General features: G+C 40.7%; 1 protein-coding gene across 5 annotated transcripts in view; it reads left to right on the top strand.

The window, feature by feature from the left end:
* ATG7 (autophagy related 7) overlaps positions 1-25,407 on the top strand; it is a 242,198-nt gene that overhangs the window by 37,584 nt on the left and 179,207 nt on the right. For all 5 annotated transcript variants that reach the window (XR_011964697.1, XR_011964695.1, XR_011964696.1 and 2 more), the window contains exons 8-16: positions 209-297; positions 1,788-1,909; positions 7,784-7,874; positions 7,994-8,138; positions 10,007-10,165; positions 11,754-11,948; positions 16,213-16,413; positions 17,244-17,359; positions 19,983-20,058. Coding sequence is in view for 2 of the 5 variants with exons in the window: in XM_072598468.1 (XP_072454569.1) it covers positions 209-297; positions 1,788-1,909; positions 7,784-7,874; positions 7,994-8,138; positions 10,007-10,165; positions 11,754-11,948; positions 16,213-16,413; positions 17,244-17,359; positions 19,983-20,058 (1,194 nt within the window). In the remaining 3 variants the exon portion in view is untranslated. The remainder of the gene's footprint in view (positions 1-208; positions 298-1,787; positions 1,910-7,783; positions 7,875-7,993; positions 8,139-10,006; positions 10,166-11,753; positions 11,949-16,212; positions 16,414-17,243; positions 17,360-19,982; positions 20,059-25,407) is intronic.

The following is a 25,407-nucleotide window of genomic DNA, read 5'->3' as shown; positions in this document are numbered from 1 at the left end:
ATGTGAATTTAAGTATACATGAAACTTGACTTGCCAAGTGGGTGGATGTTTATTTCTGGCCTCATTTTCTTGGCCCTTTCCCAAGCATCTTATTTTTCCTACTTCCCAGCATGGTCTAAACAAGGAAATGGGGCATTAGCATCTACTGTGTTGTGTATCAGAAATGACACTTGACCCTCTCTCAAGTTGAGGCTCTCTCTGTTCACAGATTACAATTGGAGTATATGATCCTTGTAATTTAGCACAATATCCCGGATGGCCGTTGAGGAATTTATTGGTCCTGGCAGCTTACAAATGGTATTGACTCTGTGTGTGTGTGTGTATGTATGTGAAAGAGAGAAAGAGCGTGCATGTTGTGAGCAAGCGTGTACATAATGCATCTTATTGGGATTGAGAGTAGTTTTTTATTCAACTTTTGTTTTTTCAATTGTATTTTTCATTTCTGGCATGTAAACCAGAGGTTCTTGACAATTTAATTGCCTTTGAAGATTTTGTCTGTAGGGTTCGAAGCTGGTCATATGTCATTTAAAATTTGGGTTAAAAATGTTAAAGGATCAGATGGAGGTGACCAAGTCCCTTAGGCCAAGGCCCTTATCTTTATAAATGACATGAGCTGAGGTCTTTGGTGAGTCCCATTTCCTTTTCTTTTACAGACTTTTCTGGCAGGAAAGACATATGATCAGAAATTTTGAGATGGCATTGCCAGAGATTAAAAGTGGTTTGCCAACAGAATTTTCCTATCATTCCCCTCTTTTCCCACAATCAAAAAGTGATAAATTTCAGGTTAGATTATAGTTTTATTTGTTACCAGGTGTTTTTCTTTCATTTTTTAATGGAATCTCACTTATTTTTATATCATCTTCATTTCCCGATATATTTCTCCTTCCCCACCCAGAGAACCATCCCCTTTAACAAAGAATAAAAAAGAAAAATAAAAAAGGCAGTTCAGCAGAACAGCCAACACACTGAGCCACTCTGACATCACAGGCAGTGTTCCATCTCCATATTTTTCTGCTTCCAGGAAGAAAGAAGGGAAGTGTACTACTATCCTGTCTCTTACTGGGCCCAAACTTGATCACCGTATCTGTAGGATTTAGCTTTTGATTTGTTGTTATTATTCTTAATAACAACTGGTATTTATATAGCATATAGAGATTTTCGAGGTGCTTTACAAGTACCTCATTTTATCTTCACAACAACCCTGAGAAGTGGGTGTGATTATTATCCCCATTTTACAGATAGAGAAACTGAGGCAGAAAAGTAAAGTGAATTTTTCCTTCTGTTAGGTAATTAAGGAAAAGCATGCAGACTTATTGTCTTTCAGATAAGGGAAAATGGCATTTCATTGTAATAAAATATTTATAGTCTTTTTACAGAAGTGCTTTTTTTGTAATATAATGCCAACAGGGGAAGAATTACAAGACTATGTCATGGAGGACCTTCCCTTGACTCTTTTTGACCTGCCTTGTAAAAATTCTTTCATGTGTGTGTGTGTGCGTACATATGTATGTGTGTGTATATATATATGTGCATGTATATATGCATATAATGTGATTGTATTATTTAAAACTCATGTGCACTAGACTTCTGTCAGCTGACTTTTCTTCTTGTATACTTGGAAGCAAGCAGAAGTTAAAACATTTAACTTTCCAGAAGGTTAAGGCTGTTTCCAAGTGAAGGCATCTGAGTGACAATAATATTAAAGTAAACTGTGTTGACTTCTGCTGTGCTCACATTGCAGAGGTCTGATCTGATTTTTTTCTCTTGGGGTGTGGGGGTCACAACAGGAGGGATCGTTTCCAGTCGGTTGAAGTCCTCTGCTTCCGGGACCGGACCCTGCAGGGGGTGAGGGACATCACCCACAGCATCATCTTTGAAGTCCAGCTTCCAGAACTGGCACATAACTCAGGTAATTGCTCAGCGGAGGAATCAGCCTCCTGGTCGGTCCTGGTGTCATCTCCTTTTCCTCTTCCGTAATGGTGAAGATGACAGAAATCAAGCCCCTTGCACATCATTGTTGGTAAGAATAGCAGCTTTGAGCCCAGCACATCTGTTCAGAAGAAAGCATCCTTAGGGAGTGAAGAAAACTGTATTCAGGCAGAGGTTTGAAATTAAAAATGAACCACAGAGCTTCCATTCCTTTATATAATTCTTGCAAGATATCTTCTCTTAAAGGAAACTAGGGATTGATGCTCTGGGCATGTATAATCTTTGTTCACCTGGAAGGACGTATGAGCCTGTCTTGTGTGGTAAGGAACAAGGACTGACTGAGGAGTTCATAGATATAGGAAACTCATGGGTGAGGATGTTCCCTCTGCCGGGGCAGGCCAGCACTTTCCAATTTCTGGTCTTAGTTGCCTAGAGGCCTGAGAGACTTCATGCCTGCCTAGGTCAGCGTCACGCAGCTGGTATGTGTCAGAGGCAGGATATGAACCCAGTTCTTGGGCTGTAAGCTGCCCCTGATAGGAAGTGATGGTGAAGGTGACACTGTCTTCCTTTATATCTCCATCCAGTGCCTTTGGGGTCTGGCGCCTGGGGGTGGCAGGAAGTAAGGAGGTGTTGGGGGGCCTGGGGGTAAGGGGGTGTCAGAATGATTCTGAGATGACATTTCCACCAGGCACAAGTGAACAGGGCTCAGTGATGTCTCTGGGGACATTTTGTGGGTGTTCTATGTTGCAGTAGGGATAAGGCTCTCCCAATAAACATGTTTTGACAGGAAGATGGGTGGAGCACCGCAGACTGGATCACTTCCCTGGGGCGCCTTGGTTTAGATTGAGCCTTTGGCAGCTTCCTCCTTTCTTCTGTGGCCTCCTCAGATGTGTTTGACACCCCAGTGCCCTCTTCTGGCACATTCTAAAATAACACATTTCTCATGCAGTTACTTGATAAAGATTTGCTCAGAGAATGAGCCATTTTAGTTATATTTTGGAACCATATATGATTCTTCAAAGATATTTTTTAAAGCATTTTTTTAAAGTAGTAAGGCATGAAAACCAGACTTAAGATGTCTGGATTAGTATAGGGAACTCCTAGTTGAGAAAACTTCCTCTCCCTGCACAGGATGCCACTCACTGTCTTTTGAAGTCTAGCATTCCAGAGACATGAGGCCAGGGAGTACCAGATTAAACTGTCACTGAAAATAATTTAACAAAATAAATAAAAATACAATAAAACACAGATCACATTACATATTAAAAGTAAGTCAGTATTCATCCTATAGGGATCCTGATGTTTAAGTTAGTGGCCCTGTGTCTATTTGAGTTTGACATGTCTGGCTTAGGAGGCTGAAAGGTTCAGTGCCTCAATCACTGGAGTCTTTGAAGAACCATTATATGTGTCATTATGTGTGTGTGTGTGTGTTTGAGTACCCATATATGTATATAGAGATTTGAATTGATGCAAAGGAGATTTATATTAACCTCATCTGTCCTGATTCATACTTTAAAAAAATATTTTGTTATATTCTAGTTAATACAGTATAGAAGAAACACCCAATATTTGTCTCCAAAAGGCCCTTATTAGAGTTAGATGGAGAACCCTGAAGGAATCCTTTAGCCTTTTCTCATTTGTCCATTAATACTAATTGGTCTCATTACATAATTGTCATGTTATAAGGCAGGGAGAGCCTGATCAGGGTACTGACTCTCTGTGTGTGTTCAGATCTCTCTTCTGTTTACTCTCTTTGTAACCATGGAGAAGTCTTTAACCTCCCTAGGTGTTCTCAGAGGCTCCTTCTGGTTCTAATCTTGCACTATGGGAGTCAGAAGAGGCAATATGGTCACGTGAATTTGAATTTGAACCCTTACCCTGCAACTTTTTACTTGTGTAGTATTGGACAAATAATTTAACTTCTCTGGGACTCAGCTTCCTCATTTGAAAATGTAATTGGACTAAACTGCTTCTGAGATCTCCTCCAGCTCTAGAGCTAGGATCCTATGACCCAAACAATGAGGGGTTTGGGTGAGATGGAGGGTCTTTTCCAGCACCACAATGTAACCTTTGCCAGTAGGATGAGGAGCAAAGTGGGACAAGAGGGAGGAGGAGAGGTTGCAAATGAGGGCAATGCCCCCATGGAGGGCCTTGTAGCTGGGAGCTCTGTGTTTTCAGGAGGATGGGTAGGAAACCTGAGAGTTCTGCTCTCCTTGATGAAATGACTTGACATCAACTGTAGACTCATCTGGTTATAAACAAACAGTTTCTGATGACTATTGTTTAAACCATTGCTTTGGGTAAAGGACATTGGTGGCCTGTTTGTTTGGAAATAGATTTTGTATTTTCTGTTAACATTGAGAATACATCTTATGTTTGGTATTCAACATTAGCTGTTTGTATGAGCAGAGTTGTCATCTTTTCTTTGTGTAGTTGATCAATAGTATGTCAGCATGGAGACAATACTAAACTGTGGTTCTTTAAAGTTTTAAAGATAGTTTCATTTAGTTAATAAGCATTTACTATGTGCCACACACTGTTCTAAATGCTGATTACACAGAGGAAGGTAAAAAATAATCAGTCTGTATCCTCCAGAAGCCTATGTGCTAATGGAGGAGATGATATATAAAGCAATAGGTATATACAAGCTACCTACATGGCCAAGGGAAAGAAATCTTGGAGGTGAAAGCTTTAGTACTGGGATGATGGGAGGAGATTTTCTGCAGAAGGTGACAGCTGAGCCAAGTCATGTGACAAGCCAGGGACTCTGAGATGTGGAGCTGAGCAGAGCAGTCTTGCTAGGTATGGGTCATAGCCAGTGCAAAGGCACGGAGATGATGGATGGAGTGTTGTGTTCAAAGATCGCCAACTAGGCCAACTGGTGCGAATATAGCATGCATGGAGGGGAAGAAAGTGTAAGGGGAGTGGAAAGTCAGGGAGGTTCCAGGGGGTGAAGAACTTTAAGTGTCAAAGAAAAGACTTCATGTTTGGTCCTTGAGGTAATACAGAACCCCTTGGAGTCTGTATTGGTCAGACCTACACTTTGGGTAAATCACTTAAGGGGGCTCAGGGGAGGAGGAATTGTAGTGTGGAAAGACCCCGTGGAGCAAGAGCAATTAGAAGGCCATCACAACAATGTAGGTGAGAGGTGATGAGCTTCTGGATTAAGGGGTTGGCTGTGAAAATGGAGAGAAGGGGAGTGTGACTGAAATTGTGATGGTAGAAACAACAATATTTGGCAAAAGGTTAAATATGTGAATTGAGTGAGGATGGAGTTGGTGAGGACACCAAGATTAGGAAGATGGTGGTGCCCTTGATAGTAGCTGAAAAGTTTGGAAGAGAGGAGGGTTTGAGGAAAAAGATAGTGAGTTCTGCATTTCATGTGTACAGTTTGAGTTGCCTACAGGATATCCAGTTCAAGATATTCAGTAGGCTTTTGGTGATGGGAAACTAGGATTTAGGAAAGAGACTGCAGCTGGATATAGAGCTCTGGGAATCATCTTTATGGAGATGATAACTGAAGCTGATAAGATCATCTAGTTAGGTAATATAGAGGGAAGAGGAGGACCAGGACAGAGCACGGTGTTTGTAACAGGGCTGAATATCCATCAGAGAAGATGGAAAAGGATGGGTTGGGCACATAAGCAGAGAATCCAGAGTGCAGTCTCATAAAACCCAGAGAGGAGAGAGGAGCTAGGAGAAAGGGTGATTAGCAGTCTCAAAGGCTGTAGAGACATCAGGAAGGGTGTGGACTGAGAAAAGTCTGTTATCTTTGACAACTGAGCTCTTTGGTAACCTTGGTGAGAGCGGTGTCAAATGAATGATAAAGTCAGCAGCCAGATTGCAAAGAGTTTATACATTTTTTTCTTTGAATTTATTTTTATTCTAAACTTTAAAAGCAAATATACCTTTCCATATACATAGTAAAATAAGAAAAGGATTATATGTGAAATTATGAATTTTTGTTTTTGTTTCCAAGTATATAATAAATTAATTATGCTACTTTCAAAGCTGTCTTGCTTGTCTGTGATTCCTGAGAACTTTTGTTCTCTTATGTGCATTTAAAAAATGCTTCGATGATTTTCTGAATTTTTGTGGTTTTCTTTCTGGGGTGGATAGCAGGGCGCAAGCCTATTCTTACTTCTGTTCACCCTTCAATCTCCCTCCAACCCTTGTTGAAAAAAAGACAGATCTCTTATAACAAATATACTTAGTCAAGAAAAAGAAATTCCCACATTTTCATGGTCTGAAAAGATGTCTTATTCTCCATCTTGAGTCCATCCCCTTGCTGTCAGGAGGTGGGGAACCTCCTGGTTCCTCAGGAATCATCAGAAATCACAGACAGTGAGTAGACAACTTTTTCAGGACAGTTAGCTGAAAAGAGGAAGAAAAATACAGGAAGATCCTTAGTAGGGACAATTGGATTTGATGAGGGTTTGGGTTTTTTTTAAGTATGGGGGGACAACAGATAAGGAATCTGCAGACAGGGAGAGGCTGAAAAGGAATGAGTGAGTAGGGATAATAGTGGGGCCAGTCTGGTGAAGAAGACCTCTTTATTAGAGACTGAATTAAAGGAGAGATAGTTAAGATGTTTTGAGGGATGTGAGATAAGGAGGAGGGAAAAAGAGAAAAATTTGTAGAAATAGCTTCAATTTTTTTAATGAAATATTCAACCAAGAGGGTGAAAAAGGTTGTATGAAGGGAGGCTTGAAATGCAAGATTTGAATAAGCTTCTCTGGGGTGGGGGACAGAGAACGGATTGACTGGTTTTCTGTGCTTTACTGTGAGCACTGCATATTTAAGTATAAGCATATTGGGGAAAGTTCAATAATATGAATTGATAAGCCCCAATTATTTTACAGAGAAGGTATTTTAAATTCTCACGTTCCCTGGCAATGGGGCCAGATATATTATTTCCATTTTAAGTGTTCCATGCTGGAAATAGAGCTGAGCCAGGAAAAAACCCAACTAATTACAGTTTAGCCCCCAATGTGACTGCACGTTTACTGAGTCACCTCTTTGCTGGAAATTTATAGACCTCCCCAAAGTAGGATGCATATGTCTTCCCAAGATACTTAGAATCATGCTTTCAAATGGTGTCCTCAGTAATGGGTGAAGAATTTTGTGGCACAGCAGTACTATCATTGCCATGTCTGAAGTCATTGTATCACAATCCATCACCAACTCTGAGTCTTAAATCCCAGCTCTGCCATTTTACTGCCTATGTGACCTTGGGGAAGTCATTTGACCTCTCTAGGCCTCAGTTTCTTTATCTGAGGGAGTTGGTCTAGATGGCTTTACTTCCAGCTTTAAATTTATAACCCTATGAAATTACATAGGGCTATCTCTTTAAAAAAGATCCAAAGGTCCTGTAAATCAGAAAAAGTAAAAATTTTTTTTAGGAAGGAAGGATAAAGTTGGCAGCCAGAGTGTAGTAATGCAACTTATAAGACATAAGGAAGATTTTGAGGAACAGTAGCTCAGATAGGTCACCGTCACCTAGGTGGCTTTGTCTCCTGAGACACCTGGGAGAGAGGTCCAGAGGGTTTCCAAGATGTCATGACCTGAACTCTCTTCCATCGTTTTTCTTCTTTGTTTTCACTTTCTTCCTGTTGTTCCCAATTTCCTTAACTCTCCTAAGGCTAGGGGGTTGCCTGGCATGGCTTTAGGCAAGTGGAGTTTTACCAAAACACATGGAAATGTAAAAACTTCAGTTAGATGGGAATTTGCTTTTCCCAGGCTCCTGGAAGAGAGTGTCTGCTGTATCATTTGTCTGGGTTCTTAAAAGGTGAAATCTGTGGCTTTAGTATTTAACTCTTCATCTTTTCCTTCTTGGCTTTATTTAATTTTGTAGATTGCCCAAAAGCTGTTGGTTGGGAAAAGAACCAGAAAGGAGGCATGGGCCCAAGGATGGTGAACCTCAGTGAATGCATGGACCCCAAAAGGTACTTTTTTTTTTATTGTGATCTTTTTGGACTTTCTGGGCCATGGTCTTGGCATACACCATGAATGCTTCTAGGAAAAGTGCCCTAATGATCCTGAGCTATTACTCTCCATTATCTAGGCTGGCTGAATCATCTGTGGATCTGAATCTTAAATTGATGTGTTGGCGGTTGGTGCCTACTTTGGACTTGGACAAAGTTGTGTCTGTTAAATGTTTGCTACTTGGAGCTGGTACCCTGGGCTGCAATGTAGCCAGGACATTAATGGTAGGTGTGGAGTAGCCAATGGAAATTACTTTTAGCCTGTGAGGCTATGCTTCCTCCTCTTGTATTCGTTTCTATTTCTACAGTCATTCTTCTAGACTGATCATTCAAATCATATGATACTCCAGAAACTTAAAAGTTAAGTGCTGATCTGTATATACCTTAATTGTGGCATGTTTTTAAACACATCTGCTTTTTTCCCACGGGCTAGCATATTCCCATTCCACTTTCCCCTTGGCCTTGTTAGTGTATACTTAAGGAATATAAAATTCTTTCGAAAAGAAATAATCTAGAACCAGATACAAATGGATTTTTTTGGATTATTCATGCCACTGTTCTCTTCCATAGGAAAACGCTTTTCTCATGGAAATAAAAAGCTAAAGTGACAGATGAACGTCATTCCAAACTAGACTTTTAGCATCATGAACCCTGAGCTATCAGTTTTGATGCAGATATCATTCTTCTTGTCAAAGCCTGGTTCAGGGTCCTCACTGGTCCTGCAGCATCTTGGTGGTGGAGTCTGAGTGTGTTCCTGAAGACTTTCCAGGAGTGGGGAATCTCAAATGCTGTTAAGCCAAACCAAGAAGTACTCCAGATGCTGAGTGTCAGGAAGGGCACTGGGAATCAAGCTGAATTTGACCTTACTTCTGTATAAGATCAGAATCAGTTTGACTTTGAAGTGCCTACTTGGTTCTGGTCACTAGACCTTAGTAAAAAGAAGTAGTAAAGGTCTACATACAGATGATCAGAAGAACTATTTCTGGTTGAAGATGTTTCATAGAACCTGAGCTGAAAAGTACCTTAGAGATCATTCATCCCAGGCCCCTCCTTTTACAGGTACAGAAACAGGCCTAGAGAGATGAGGCTTCAATACCTCACCCAAGATCTTCTTACTCTAAGGCCAGTGTTTTTTTCCTACCACAGTGTATACACACACTATCTGTTAGTTTGGTCTGTGGTTTCGTCAGTATAGGACATTCGTGGTGAGGAGCCTTCCTCCACCGATGCACGTCAGCAACTCTTTAGCAGCTGAGAACCTGAGCAGTAAAGAGACCTGACTATCATTTGATGGCTGTGCTTCCCAGCCAGTGGCCGGCAGGAGTGGAGCTTTCACCTTCTTCTTTGTACTGTCAGTGCTGTCCCTCTACTCACCCTTTCACACTGTCTTCAGTTGGGGAGAAGCTTGGGAGACCTGGGCTTTGATTGTAGCACTACTGTTAACAGTTGTAAGCAAGTTATTTAACCCTCCTGGATGTTTTTCCCAAAGGTTCTTTGATGCTGTAAAGACTGAGACTGTATGATGGGAGGGTATGAACTCATGAATGATATGGACATGTCATTATATATGGACAGGTTCACCAAATTCAAGGTCACCTGAGATAGTTTTAGGGATTAAAAAGTACTGCTTTACACAGTGAATGTTAAACATAGAAATGACAGTGCTAAGTCATTGAAACTCAACACAGATCTGTTCATGAAGGATTTATGAGGCACAGTCCCCCCAATGGGTAACTAAGGGAAGCTCAGAGCATTGGGGGAACCTTTCTAACCTCTTGGGGATGACAGTCCTACAAAAGTCCCCACTGTCAGAGACTCTGGTATCTGAGATTATCAGTCTTACCCAGCATGTTGTGTCTGATATCCAGGTATTAGAGACTTAATGATACAATTATTTTCAGAAACAGACAAGAAGAACATTGTGTTTCTAGATTGAAAAGTGCTTCATGTTTTGCATATCAGTTTTTGAACCTTCCTTTATCTTGAAGTCCCCAGGTGACCATGGCTATAAAACCCACTCCTTTAGAGAATTCAGAGTGAGTCCCTGTTAACAGTCGCATTCAAAACAAACTCTTCTCTCTTGGTTCATGTAGGGTTGGGGAGTCAGGCACATCACCTTTGTGGACAATGCAAAGATCTCTTATTCGAATCCTGTGAGACAGCCCTTGTATGAATTTGAAGACTGCTTGGGAGGAGGAAAGCCAAAGGCCCTCGCTGCAGCAGAGAGGCTCCAGAAAATATTCCCAGGAGTGGTGAGTAAAGGATTTTCTGGGAATGGAAGTCTTCTTCCCTGTTCCCCAAATGTATGTGTATGTGTGCATGTATGTGTTTGAGGCTTTTGTGCTATCTTTACTGTGGAGGTGTTATTTTTGTATAGAATCATTCACTTAAAATCCCCAGCTAATGAAGCAAATCATTCTACTCATTTCATTGACAGCTACAGGTTTTCTTGAGGTCGTCCAACAAGGTTCCGTCTGTAGTGTTTTTGGTTAGTTTCCTAGCAGAGTCAAATCAGTCATCTTAAGAATATCTCCTTCTTCATAAGGCACCTACTGGGAAGCCAGGCTTAGCCAAGTCAGAGAACTAACTTCCACTTTCTCCTTCTTGTTCATTCTGCCATCAAGTCTCTCTCTTCAGCAGAATGGTGTGATGGCAAGGACACCGAGTTTGGAGTTAGTCTGGCTCGCAGTGATGCTCTGCTTCTTGCTCCTTGTCATGCTCCTGAGCCTATGCCTCACCCTCTCTGGCCCTCAGTTTCCCTATTTATAGTAACAGAGGTAGCTAATGCACACACACACACACACACACACACACACACACACACACACACACACACACATTGTGCTTTAAGGTTTGCAGAGTGCTTTATATACTTTATCTTGTTTCATTCCCACAGCTCTGTGAGGTAGGTCCTTTTATTATCCCTTTTTACGAATGAGATCGTCATATACCCTGCAGTGGAACAAAGGACGCTGGGCTCCTTTATATGTGTTCATTCTAGGGTGAGCAGACCTTAGTAACTTTGGAATATGGTGGTCAGAAGTAAGTCAGATAAAAAAACACACATAGTTTGATATTTTTTCCTTCAGTGCTTAGTGGATATAACTCTGGATTTGTCACTCTCTGGCTGTTTCTGCATCCATGTTCCTCTACCTCCTTTTGGAAGAAAGAGCCTAGTCTGACTTAAATACCTCAACTTCTGACCCCCACCTTCAAAAGTCCTTTCTAGTCTTCAAGGTTCAATTCAAATACTCCCTTTGCTACAAAACCCTGTTGACCACTCTCAGAAGTGACCTTTCCCTTAATTCAGAATTCCTACAGCACTTATTATCTGTGACGTTTCACATCACTTACTTACTGCCTTGTACCATTATCTTTATTTAATATTCTGCCTGCCTCTGGCCCTATGGGATAGAAGTAGTCTCATGCATGATTTAGGAAATGACTTGACCTGTCGTCTTATTCAGGCTTCCAGAACAATTTTGGATACCTTCCAAAACTCTTTATAGTCATGATTTTCTTAATGACCAAATATTTGAACTGTAAAGAGATAGTAGTTCAGGAGGAATGATGCAGTGCCAAAGACAACCTTCATCTAGGTCACTGTTTTACCAAGACAGTGGCAAAACCCATACTATCTGGGGAACAGATCTTTTATTCATGAAAGATTCAAGAAGGAGAGCATCCTCATGAGCTTTCTTGTCCCGTCATCCTGCCCTTGTGAGAGGTTAGGGGAGCAAGGCGGATACACAGAAGTCTTTTTGTCCTTGGATGTGTCTTGGCTGCTAGAAGTCTACTTGTATCTACTTCTGATGTCAACGCTTTTGGGTGTTCCCTCAGAATGCTGCAGGGTTTAACATGAGCATCCCCATGCCTGGCCACCCTGTGAACTTTTCCAGCGTCACCATGGAACAGGCTCAGAAAGATGTGGAACAACTGGAAAGGCTCATCGAGGACCACGATGTGATTTTCCTCTTGATGGACACCAGGGAAAGCCGATGGCTGCCTGCCGTCATTGCAGCAAGCAAGAGAAAGGTGCAGTATGGGTGGCATGGTGACGGAGTGCCCTGCTCTTGACTCCCCACTCTGTTCAGTCTTCTGGCCTCTTTTCTTTAAAAAACAAAAAGACGTTATAAATACTCTACTTGTTTAATTTGTATACATGCAGGCCCCAAACGGGTTGTGTTCCAGAAGTTTGTAAGTCAGTTGTTTAAAACTCAGAACACGTTTTCTCATAGAAACTCTGTTATAAATGGTGATTGGGTTCCCAGAATAACTTACAAAATCCATAACCATAATCTAGCTGAATTGTAGCATTTTTAGTCATGTAGAATCAGCTACCACTTTCCATGTGAAACTTATTTTATTTTCCAACTAGGACACAGGAAAACATCTCCTCACTTCCCCCCAGTTCCTTTCCAGTAGTATTATCCCCCTAGAGTAGCAGGATTCCAGAGGCAACTTAGGGGGATCTGGGGCCCATCAGTAGCATGGGGGAAGGGAGAAGAGTTCCCTAGTTAGAATTTATAATCAAGGATTGATTTTATTTATATCACTTAACTCTAGCCATATCATTTTTTAAAATAACTTGTCTTAGATTATAAGGTTCCACGAAACAGGTCCCATTTCCATCTCTGCGTTGCATGTCTGGCATATGGGTTCTTGATTAAAAAGTTTGAGGAGAAGGAAGTTAAACTCTGGTGGCTGAATATTGGATTACCATGAAGAACTTCTAGTTCTGGTGTAATTTTGTTTAATTCACTCATTAGATGTTATGTAGTCTTCTCTTTTTGAGGAATTCAAGGTGCTACTACACAGGGAATTTAGAAATTCAGCAACTTTAAAAGTAAGTAATGACATATTCTCTACCCCTGAAATTGATAGAGTTCTGTTGAGAAGTGAAGAAACAGTCATAAATAAACAAGGACCAGCAGAATAAGGGGGAGGATGAGTGTGCAGCGGTTGGGAAGGCTAAGAGGTTTTGTTTTTTTTTACAGATTTTGGCCTTCCCTCATAACCCACTCCACCTTACCTCTTGGCTCACTTTCTTTGGACCCAGTGTCACCATCTCCTAGTCAAGCACATTCTGAGCTTCTCCTATTTTCCTCCATGGACCTCTTAGTCTGGAGACCACATTATTTCATTACTTTTGTCATGGTGGCTGCTGTGTTCTGGAGCCTTCAGTTCTGTGCATTGGGATTCCACCCAGTTCCACTGGTCCAAAAGTCTGTTGAGCTTAACTATTTATTGTGACTGTCCCTTAACACAGATAATGTAAGGAAGACATTCTTAACAACCAAAACTTTATCACTTGTTTCAGTCACAGCAATAAGGATGCTGATTTTATGTTAAAACCTAACCATCCAAATGGAAATTAGAGCAGAGCATTATAATTTTCTCACCCACAAACTGAAGCCCGTGGGGGCTGGTAAAGGTAAATTCTACCATCATTGCATTGTGGGAATGAATATGCTTCACCCTTATTGCTCCAAGTCTAATTTAGTGCAGGTAGAAAAGATCTGAAAGATGGTAACAAGCATTTGTTTTAACTCGGTTATGAGCTTTCCCAGCCAGTATCTTTCTCTCTCTTACTATCCATTTAAAACTGGTAAGCTTAGCCTCTTTTAGGAAGAACTGTTCTCTTATAAACAAACAGCCCCCTGGGCTTACCCTAATGCCCTTCAGCCCACAAATTGTGCAATCACCTTGACATCCTCTCTATCTTAATCCTTCTAAAAACCTGCTCTTCAGGTTAGTGTGATGATCGGTGTCATCCGAGGAGCTAAGCATTTCTTCCTGTGTGTCCCCACTGTCTGTGTGCTTAGTCCTAACTCTGCAGTCTGATGTTCAGCATCCACCAGGATTTGGCCCCAACCTCACCTTCACACCATATTTGTTACTGGCCCTTCCTTCATTCCTTCCAGCAGAATCTCCCTCTCTCCTCTAGTCAGACTGGTCTACTCAGTTTTCCTCTGAACAGGCCTGGCTTATTTCTGGCTCCATCCTCCTTTTCTCACACTATTCCCCACTCTTGACTTTGCTCCTTGCCCCTCCAATTCCAGCTTCTTTATGATACAAATGTCTTTAAACAGCCTAGCACTTCTGTGGCTCCTGGTTCCCCTCCTCTGACACCTGATACGTGCTGCCTTGGGGTGTTTGGCACTTTGCATAGATATGCACAAAGAGAAAGACAGACATACACATGTGTGTGACAAGACGGTGAACTCTGCGAGAGCAGGAAAACCTGGGGCTTACTTCTTTTTTTCTATTGTTCAGGACACTTTACACATATGTGCTCGGAAGAGACAGATCCATTTATTGGCAGATTTCCCCATTTCCATACACTCATTTTTCCAATTGAGTCTTGGGCTATCCTCAACCCTTTTCCCGGCCTTGTATTCAGAGCTCTTCCTTTCCATATGTGTTTGAGCCTTTTCCTATCCGCACCACTGATTTTTGCTGTTTATGGTAAAAAGAAACAAAACAAACTGTGACTTTGAGCTAAGTAAAGGAGTTGTTCCTGCTCCTGCCATAAAGCCTGTCCCTGGAAGTCTTTCTCATCGCTAAAGGGCTTTCAGGGAATTGGAAGGCTTCAAAAATAGGAGAGATTCTCATGCTTTATCCAAAGCATTGGTTAAACACTTTACTTAGGTACTGCTATGCTTGACCCTGTACAAGGTGAGTCAGATGTAGGCCCTGCTCTCTGAAAAGTTAGAATCAAACACAAACCTTCTGTAGAAATATGTAGAAAACACATATTGGCACCTAGAAATGGAAGGCAGCCAAGGGGAGTATTGATTCTTTGTGGTAGGAGAGGCAGTGAAAGAGGAACAGTGGCCATTCTGTATGTGATGAGAGGGCTTTGCTGTGGAGTCACTACTTAGTCTAGGACTCCCCATGATGTTTTTGAGAACCAGGAGGCTAGACCTAGGCACCAGGCAGCCTTTTTTCTAATTCAAAGAATGTTTGACTACATTGAGGCTAAAGGGGTTTATTAAATTATCAGTGAAAAAGGCTTCCTTGTATTACGTGAACAAGATAATCCCTTGGGATACTTTGTAGGCCTTGATTGTTGCTTCATGCAAATATCTATAAAATAAAACAAGATTGATTGAATGTGACAAATGATATGGCATTTAGAAGGTCCAAATACCCAGATATGATTTCTAGTAATAGTATTTTTAGTCTCTAGATTTTCTCCATATTTGCATAAGCTTAAATCATTCATTCAACACATAATTGTTATTTGCTACCCATCAATCATATGTCATCTCTTTTGATCTCCACAGCAACTCAAGAAAAAGATGGTGTTATTATCCCCATTTTAAAGACAGTGAAACTGAAGCTGAATTTGCTCAGTCCCTACTTCCACAGGCTGTTAGGGTGGTAGATAGAGAGCCAGGAGAGAAAGCAAGTTCACGTCCTGCTTCTGATCCTGGACCTCATCCTGATTGTGTGACCCTGGCCATGTTACTTAGCCTCTCAGGGACCCTTCCTGGCCTAGTCTGACAGAGGAAGGTTCCTCACTTTGCAGTTCTCTACACAAATGAAATCACAATATCTTCAGTCAACCTTCATTCAGTTATCAAGGGCTGACTATGTGCCAGACACTGAGTTAAGAGTTAGGGATGCAAAGAAAAATAGAAAAGTCATTGTTCTCAAAAGGCCTGCTTTCCATTGAGGAAGACAGCATGCGCCTTGATGGGTGATGGAGGATACACGAGGTAGAGATGGAAGGTGTCATCTGAGGGGAAGGTCATCGCAGCTGACAGCTGGGATTGGACTTCCTGGGGAGGGGGCAGCTGAGCTGAGCTGGAGGGAAGAGGTAAGGGTGAGTGGGAGGCAGCTGGTGTGAAAGGATGAGCCAAGAGCTGGTGCCTGGTTTGTGAGTAATGGCAGGCAGGCTGGGAAGGCTGTGAGGGCACAGGTGGGAGTGATGGGGGTTGGGCCTGGAGAGGTGAGAAGGAGCTTTAAAGCCAAACAAAGCATTTTCTAGTTGGTGCTGGAGACAGTGAGGAACCCCTGGAGCATAATGAGGAAGGTACATGACTTAGGAGGAAGAGCCAGGCCACAGGCAGCCATCAGAAGGCCATTGTGCTAGCTCAGCCAATGATGCCAAGGCTCCGAGCTAGAGCCAGAGGCTCTCAGAGGGGCAGAGATATATCTCAGAAAGGGAGCAATTGGAGCCCCCCAAACTGTGCTGTGTACAGTGAGCTAGGATAAGCCCTTGATTCTGTGAGTCCTCAAAATCACATATGTGTCATGGTGTTGTTGTCTTCCTCTCTCTGGAAACCTTTAGTTGGTCATCAACGCTGCCTTGGGATTTGACACATTTGTTGTCATGAGACATGGACTGAAGAAGCCCAAACAGCATGGGGCCGGGGACCCACATCCCAGCCATGTCATCACATCCACTGACCTGGGATCCTCCCTTTTCTCCAATATCCCTGGCTACAAACTTGGCTGCTACTTCTGCAATGATGTTGTGGCACCAGGGGATGTAAGTAGAGACCTTTTTGTCAGTGGAAGCCAACCGTGACCCTTTTCCCATGACTAGCTCCCTGTTTGGGGCAGGGCCATGCAATGTTCTTATCTATGATAGCATTTGTTGGTGTTTAGTTGATCAATTGTGTCTGACTCTTCATGACCCCATGGACTATACTGTCCATTTCTTGATAAGGCTGCTGGACTGGTTTACCATTTCCATCTCCAGTGAGGTTAAGTGACTTGCCCAGGGTCACACAGCTAGTAAGTGTCTGAACTCAGGTCTCCCTGACTCCACGCCCAGTGATCTGGACACTGGACCTCTATGTCAACATCCTGTTGACCTTTTATTTCTGGGTTGGTGCCATTCTACGTATGCCTGCAGAGGCAGCATCGACATATCAATGAGACCAGGTACAAGTAGACTACATTGACCAGTATCATACACATATAAGCCACCCCAATGAAAAATGACCAGAAAAACTCCTGGAACATTGTGTTTTGTATGTGGTGTGATGATAGAGTGTTTGCCTAAGAGCCAGAAGCCCAGCATTCTAGATCCCAGCTCTTCTACTGAGCAGCTGCATAGCCTTGGGCGAGTCATTTTTACCTGTTGGTGCCTTAGCTTCCTCATCTGTAAAATTAGGATGATAACACCTGCCCCTGTGGAGTGCTGGGAATATGAAAGGAGCTCATGTTTGTGAGTGAAGGCCCTTTGGAAGTCACTGAGTGTTCTGCTTCATAAATAAATGTCAGTGATGTGTTGGCTGCTTCCATTTTCTGGTTGGGTGTTGGGCAGGATGGAATGCTTCTTGGCGCATCATAAACTTGGACGTTTGTTGATAGTCCACCAGAGACCGGACCTTAGACCAGCAGTGCACTGTCAGTCGACCAGGACTAGCCATGATCGCGGGATCCCTGGCCGTGGAGCTGATGGTTTCTGTCCTCCAGCATCCAGAAGGGTGAGTGAGGTGAAATGCTCGATGGGAATTCGGTGGGCAGTTCATTCAGCACTCTCTTTAGCCAGGAGGGAGAGAGTCCGGTTTTTGATAGCCTGACTTTTCTAAAGGTTTTCTCAGTCCTTACATTCTGTACTAGAAAAATCTGAACAGACTCTTTTCCTGAGAGAAGAGCTTAGGAAAGCCTGGGACTGACAAGAATATATACTATTGTAAGAATGTATGCTGTTATGTAAATATTTGTTAATATTAAGCCCCTCCAGTGTTCATATAAGCGCCTATAAAACCTGAGGGTGAAGGAAGGAATAGCTGAGCTGTTTGTGATTCAGGTTTGCCTGGGGCCTGTGTCAGTAGCCTGTGTACCAAAGGTACATAGTATATTATCAGCAATTTCCAAACTTTACAGATATACTAATACCATTATAGCATCAGAACCCTTGGGAGATCTCCAGTGGTAGCAATTGTACTACATATGTTTATTGATTGAGAAAATACATGATGGCAAAGAGCTACTTTGTATTCAGAAATGCTCTATTTTATTTTTGAAATAGATTTTTATTTTATTAATTACAATAGCATTGACTTTTGAAAAATGGTAATAGATGATCCATATATATTTATATATGCACACATACATAAATGTGAGATAGTTATAGTCTCCTTGAGGTATGTTTGCTTTATAATGGGTTTTTTTTTCTTTTTCTTTTTAATGTTCTACAATCACTGCCATAAAACTTAGATTTTTTTTTTCCCACTTACCTACCCCCCACTACCTCCCTCCCTCCCCAAGACAGCATACAATTCTATATAGGATCTACACATACATTCCTGTTGAATACATTTTCACTGTAGTCATGCTGTGTAGAAGAACTAAAATAAATGGGAGAAATCATAACAAACCAAAACATAATACACACACACACACACACACACACATACACAAATAAATGATCTGCTACATTCTGCGATTGAATTAAATAATTCTTTCTCTGAATGTGGAAGGCATTTTGCCTTAGAAGACCATTGGGAATTTTTTTTTTTAATGTCCTTGCATTGCTATGAAGATCCAAGTCTACCAGAAAAAATTCTCGCACACTGTAGTAGTTATTGTGCACAAAGTTCTCCTGGTTCTGCTCCTTTCACTCAGCATCAGATCATATAAGTCTTTCCAGGCCTCTCTGAAGTCTTCCTGTTCATCATTTCTTATGGCGCAATAGTATTCCATTACATTCATATACCATAATTTATTCAGCCATTACCCAATTGATGGGCATCCTCTTGATTTCCAGTTTTTTGGCAACTACAAAGAGTGCTGCTATAAATATTTTTGTACATGTGGGACCCTTTCCCATTTTTATGATCTCTTTGGATTATAGTCCTAGAAGCAATATTGCTGGGTCAAAGGGGTGTGCACATTTTTGTAGCCCTTTGGGCATAGTTCCAATAATGGATTTTCTTAATGTAACTCTTTCCCCAAAGCCCCCCTTCCATAGACTCTAGCTTGGGAATCTTTGTTGCACATTTAATTGTCAAGGATAGTATCAAGTTTAAGTAGGATTTGGTCAAGCTGTCTGATTTATCAGAGAATCTGCCTGAACCCAGAGAAAAACCTCAGTTTAAGACTTAAAAACAATAAAGTAAAAACAAGAAGATTGTTAAATTTAAAAAGCCCTGAGATGATGTTATTAATATCATTGCTTTTAAATCTCCTTAACGATTTTCTTGACACATGGGCAAGAATGATCTGCCAGATCACAGAGAGGCAAGCCAGATTGCATTTGAGCCAACACTCAAACTTGGACCATAGACTATAGTTAATGCAAACTAGGAAAAGCCAATCTTCAAAGGCTTTTCCCCCAATTTTCTGAAAGTTGCAATGAAAATGAACAAGTATCATATGTTTGAGGTGTGGCTCAGAGCTTTTTCAAACAGCTAAAAATAATGGATTATGTAGAATTCTCATTAAACACTGACCAGCAAAATTCAGAAGGAGTGCAGAAGTCATTGGGTAGACAGTGGTTGCTGCAGTTCAGGTCAGGGAGCAGCTTTTCTGCCTCAGTCTTTTTTTTTTTTTTAATCACTTATTCCTCAGCCCGTGCTGAGTCTGTGACAACTTCTTGATTGAGAGTATTTTGATTTGAGAGGACATTAATTACAGGGATTAATGATCCCTGTCCTCATTAATCTGAGCATCTCCAGATGATGCTTTCTATCCTGGTCGTGGGTGAAGTGAAGATCCTTTGATACATTTCTTGAGTGGTGTAGGCCATGTGCCATTTCTATTCAGGAAGGAGTGATTTAGAGTTTCTGTCTACTTGATGTCCACAAATCTATTTCTTTTTCCCTTGGCGAGTGTTTATATTATCAACCTGTGAAGTGGAGGATTGAAGGCCTCTCGGCAGTAGACTTTTCTTTGGGGTCCACTGAAGAAGAATGCTGTGTTTTAAGAAAGATTATGCTTTAGACAAGGCCATTTGACTTGGGAGGAATTAGTTCTTTCCTGCTGCATAGAAAGGACATCATGGTTACCCTTTGAAAGTCACATGGCTCACCTCTGGGATCATCTTCCCATCTGTTAAGTGTAAACTGTTCCTGTTGAGTGGCTCTGATTCTTTTCTTTTCCCAGGGGCTATGCTGTTGCTAGTAGCAGTGATGACCGCATGAACGAACCTCCCACTTCACTTGGGCTTGTGCCTCATCAGGTTAGTGATTTGGAAATGAAATGAAAACTTTGGACTTGAGCCCAGTGATGCAAGGAAAAGGCAATTTGGGTCATTTCCAGCTATTCACTTTGGCCCAGCCCAAAATCTATGACCACTCTATTGTCCCTTGAGTGTGGGGGTGGGGAACTGCCCTGGGCCTGTAGGGGAGGAGATTTATGACCACCTAGATGGTTACTCTAGATGAAGAATTCATGGAAATTATCAAAGAAAATCACTTGGATGACTTGAAGTATTTAGCATATATTGACTCACTTATCAAATATAAAACTATTCTGAGCAGAACCTAATCTTTCATGTAGTTATAAACACTGAGAATTCTATGGTGTGGCTGAAAAGCCCCCATGCCTTTGTAGAAAATAGATTTGAAAAAGTCTTGTAAGTATAGCCATTTCCAGGGCAAAACAAAGTACCAGTAAAATTCAGTTGGAAGTTGTATCATCTTTTCTCTTGCCATTTTTGCTTTGATTTCAGAGATGTTTTAAGAAGAATTTTTTCCCTCTCTTTTTGCGAATAATTTTTCTTTTATGTATAGCTTAATTTAGAATATGGAATATGAAAAGTTTTCAAAATTAGTGTTTTCATGAAAGCATGACCTTGATCATCAGCTGTATTGGGAGATTATCAAGAAAAAAGTCATACAGTTTATTGCTGGAAGAGATCTTAAAAACATAGTCTAGTCCTAATTTTCATCTTTAAAATTTTATTGATATTTTTGGTGTTTTACCTCTCAGTTCTCTTCCTTGATGCCCTTTCCTCACCTCCCCCAAACCTGCCTTTGTCATAAAGGGAAAGAGTCAAGCAAAACTGACCAGTACATTTGTGGTTGTCCATGTCTGCCACATCTAGGACCCATAGTCATCTGATATCTGGATTCAGTATTTTTTAAAGTAAAATTTTATTGATATATTTTTATACCATCTACTTTTCCCAGTGTATCACTTTGCCTTCCAGAGATTAAGAATAGAAAAGAGAAAAAATAAAAATTTAACAGAACTAACCAATATGGAGAAAAAAATGTCATTATAAATAATAATACTTATCCATACCCCCACCTCTATAAAGAAGAGGTGGGAGAGGTGCCTTCTTTTATCTTTTCTTTGAGACCAAACGTGATCATCTTCATTTTATAGCATTCAGTTTTTATTTGGGTTGGGGTTTTTTTGGACTGTTCTTTCCCTTTACATTATCATACATATTGTTTTCCTGGTTCTGCTTACTTAAGGGTTCAGTATTAATCATTGCTTTATTCTGAATCCGTTTGTCATACCTTGTGACCCCTTCCACACCAGAGCATGTACTCCAAGACATCTTTTTATTTATTTTATTTAGCCATTGTGCATATTATTCTCATTTTGTTTACATTGCTTTTCATCAGTTCATACATCTTCCATGTTTCTGTAAATTCTTCACATTCTTGGTTTCTGGCAGAGCTGTCCAGCCTCTCCTTTCATTCACGATAACAGGATGTTAAGCCTTTCTCCATTCCATGGCTATTCATCTTGTCAATATCTTTTTGCTGCCACGCCCAAAAACTGCTTGTATGATATTTTGTCATGTCTGGGACTTTTCTTTTTGTCTTTGATTTCCTTGGGATATGTGTCTTATAGTGGGATTGCAAGGTCAAAGATTAGGAACGTTGTCCAGTTATTCCAAATCCTTTTCCAGAAAGGTTGGACCCAATTCACAGTTCCATCAACGGCAGCACTTTAGTACACCTGACTTTCTCCTGCTCCTCCAGCATTGACTCTGTCCATCTTTTATCATCTTTACCAGTTTGAAAAGTATGAGGTGAAATTTCAAAGGTTTTTGAATTTTGTAGCCTCCTCATTTTACAGAGACAGAAAGTGAGATTAAAGAGAGGAAGTGACTTACCTAGGATTATTCATGGAATTAGAGGCGGAGCCTGGACTAGAAACCAGGTCGCCTGACTCCCAGACAAGTCTTATTTTTTGTGCCTTGTTGGACAGAAATATATTAATCCTGTCAAATTTCTTCTGTCTGCATTTCAAATAGGACAAAATAGATCGTGTAATGAACATTTATGCAGGTGAACAGATGAGGCACTGACCTATACTCCCAGGTCTTACTTCAGACCACCTTGCCCATTTTGACAGTCATAAATTCCCCTCACTGGTGACCTTGAGAGATGTGCCCTCATTTTCACTTTGCTGGTTCTCACTGAAAATGACCTTAATTAAATTTTCAATCACAGCCTAACACTAGTTTTCTTTCTGTCTTTTATGCCAAATTACTGTAATTATAGTTTCCTCACTGCCTAGACCAGAAGGCTGTCTCTTTATAGTAGATGACATGTCAAAATTCAAGAAGTCTGACTTTGAAAGTGCTCTGTCAACTAATCATACTCAGTGTTATTTGTCCCATTGAACCCCAAGCGCTTTCCATTCTTTTACGTCCTCTAGTCCTCGTTTCTCCCTTTTTTGTGTCTGAAGGGTTATTTTAGCTGTTGGTCTTCATTTGCCCTTTTCAGAAACTGAAGACAAGTATCCATATATGGATGGGGTTGTAGCATTTGTGGAATTGCTTGCTTATGTTATTGAAAGATTTAAGCTTTTATTTTTAGCCATGCTTGAAAAAGAAAGTCCATAAAGAACCTTATAAATTAATCAAGTTTGTGTGTTATTCATTTAGAACTTGGAATTTTTTTTAAGTAGAGTTCATCAGCTTATGCAATTGTTGTGATTAGAGGAACATTATTTCCACAATAACACTGAGCTATGTTGCAATATTTTGATCCAAACTCAACACTTTATTTCTACTTTCCCTGAGTTTTTGGGACAAATGATTTCCTTTGGAGAGGTACTTAGTATCTTTATCTTCTCCTCACACACTTTATGTATAATATGGCCATGGAGACAGTATAAACAGCCTTGGTTCTTGGACTTCATTTGTATTTTTCTTCAAAGAGATTTTTGATTGTGTTCTGTGGGATGGGATGTTTCATAAATATAATCGTCTTGAACTGAACGTCACAAGGGCCCCAATGGCTCATTGTGTAATTTGGGCAAAGTTTCTTAGTTTCTTCCATATTATTAACAGTTCCTTAGGTTTATGTAGTGCTTTGTAGGTCTCATTTCATCTTCTCAATATCCCTTTGAGGGTAGTTAGGGCAGGAATTGTTATGCCCATTTTATAGATGAGGAAATTAAAGTTCATTCATGGAAGTGAAGCTACTTGCCCAAGGTCATCCAGCTCCAAAGCAGGAGAACCAGAGCTTGAGCTGCGCTGCCTCTGGGGCTTAGAATAAACAGAAATCGGCTCCTCTGTGGACCAGTCAGATGTGGAGAGTCTTGATTTGGGGCCCAAATAGAATGACATCAGTTTTTAAAAACTCACTTTGATTAAGTAGCAAAGCAATTAAGTCAATACAAGACACACTGCTCTTTAATGTTTGCTCCATTTACAGATGGGCTAGATTCTTCAAATAGGCACAGGAGAAATTACTTTCTACCTAGTCTTTTCTTCAGGACAATTAAACACTGTGGCATTTAAACACATAATTCCAACCCTTGTAAACTGAAAGTTCTTATTCCCAAAATATTGTCTTATTTTGGCTCCTGGGGCTGTGATTGGATTCTAGGAGACCAAAACATTCCTTTCATTACTTTGATGAGAATTTGTAACTCAGAGCCATGAAATGTTAGAATGCCCGCTGATGAATTGTACTAGATGCCCATGCACTGGAAGTCAAGTCTCAGATATATGCCCTGGCTCCCTTGTAGGCTATTGAATGATCTTCAATGTGACTTGAAGGAGTAGCCACTGCACCTGGAGTCTCTCACAACTATTTCTGGGAGGAGTGCTGAGGGCCTGAACAAGGATGATAGAATTGAGTGGAGGGAAGCTGAGAGAAGGGGGATAGGTTCAAGAGATGTTGCCGGTCTGGAAGAGAGACAAGATTTAGCCACAAATTGGATTTGGGAGTAGAAAGAAAAGGAAGAATCAAAGATGACTCTAAGCTTCCGATCTTTGGTAACTGGGAATATGGTGCTATCAACAGACATTATAGGTGAGGAGAAAGAAAGAAAATGGTGTACATTAGGATAAAGCTGTGGATGTCCACAATTTATAAGGAATAAGTATGGTATGATGCTGGCGAGAGTGCTGAAACTGGAATCAACCTGGGCTTCGAGTCTCAACTCAACCCACGTGATCTTGGACAAATCATTTGCCTTCCATGGGCTTCAGTTTCCTTATCCATAAAATGAAGGAAATTGGGCCAGATGGCTTCTCAGATCACTTCCAACTCTAGATCTATGATCCCATGATTCCGTGATACAAATTTACAAGAAAAATGCCCATTTCTTAATGGATAAATGTTTATAAAAGATATGAGCAGACAATTCTTGAAGAAACACAGATTGTTAAGCATTTGAAAAATTTGATCAAACTCACAATTAGAGAAAAACACAATAAAGCAACTTTGAAATACCACGTGACCTTCATAAAATTAGTAGAGATAGTTAAAAATGGTAAAACTCAATTGCGGTAGGCTCTAAAGAAACAAGCGTACTATCGCACCGTTGGTGATGCAGTGAATTGATGCAGTCTTTCTGGATGACTTTCCAGCAATACGCAAGGAGTGACAAAACTTAGTCCCTTTGACCTAGTGGTCCTACAACCAGGACTATCTCCTTGACCTAGTAATATCTTCTAATGTTATTAAGAAGGGAAAAAGGTCTAGGTATCCAATAGTAGTCATAGTGGATTTATTTGTATTATAAACAGCCTGTCTTTCCAAAAGTTGGGAAATGGCTGGATAAAATGTATATTACTGGCATGTTGCAATGAAATATTAAAAATTGGAGTAGATGGTTGCTAGAATCCATCCCGCTTCTAAATCTTGTGAATCCGTTGCACACTGAAAATGGCTGTGAAATATGGAGTATTGTATGAAGTGATGCAGAAAAAAAGAGGAGAATCAGAAAAAAACCATGAATATTGAGGTTTTCTATATAAAACTATATAAAAAACAACAAACTATACCAAACAGAATTACATAAAAAAAGCAACAAAATCTCAATACACAAAAAGGAGACTAGAAAATAACACAACAAATGAGATGAAGTTTGTATTTTCCTTTTGGTATAATTTAGTTTTCTTTTATGCATGATTTTTACTCATTTTGTTTACTTATGTTAGTGTTTTTTTATGATAAAAAATTATTTTTTAAAAGGAGCATAGTAGAATACTCAGGCCGAAGGAAACGGCCTGTTCAATTTAAGTTCAAAGCAGGACAGGAGCTAGCCAGAAAGGACCTTTTGTTCCTCATTCACTGAAGGGGGGGGGGGGGGGGGCACTGAGAGACAA

This window comes from Notamacropus eugenii, chromosome 3 (genome assembly GCF_028372415.1).
Source record: "Notamacropus eugenii isolate mMacEug1 chromosome 3, mMacEug1.pri_v2, whole genome shotgun sequence".
In the NCBI taxonomy this organism is placed as follows: domain Eukaryota; kingdom Metazoa; phylum Chordata; class Mammalia; order Diprotodontia; family Macropodidae; genus Notamacropus; species Notamacropus eugenii.
This window is presented reverse-complemented; position numbering and strand designations above follow the sequence as displayed.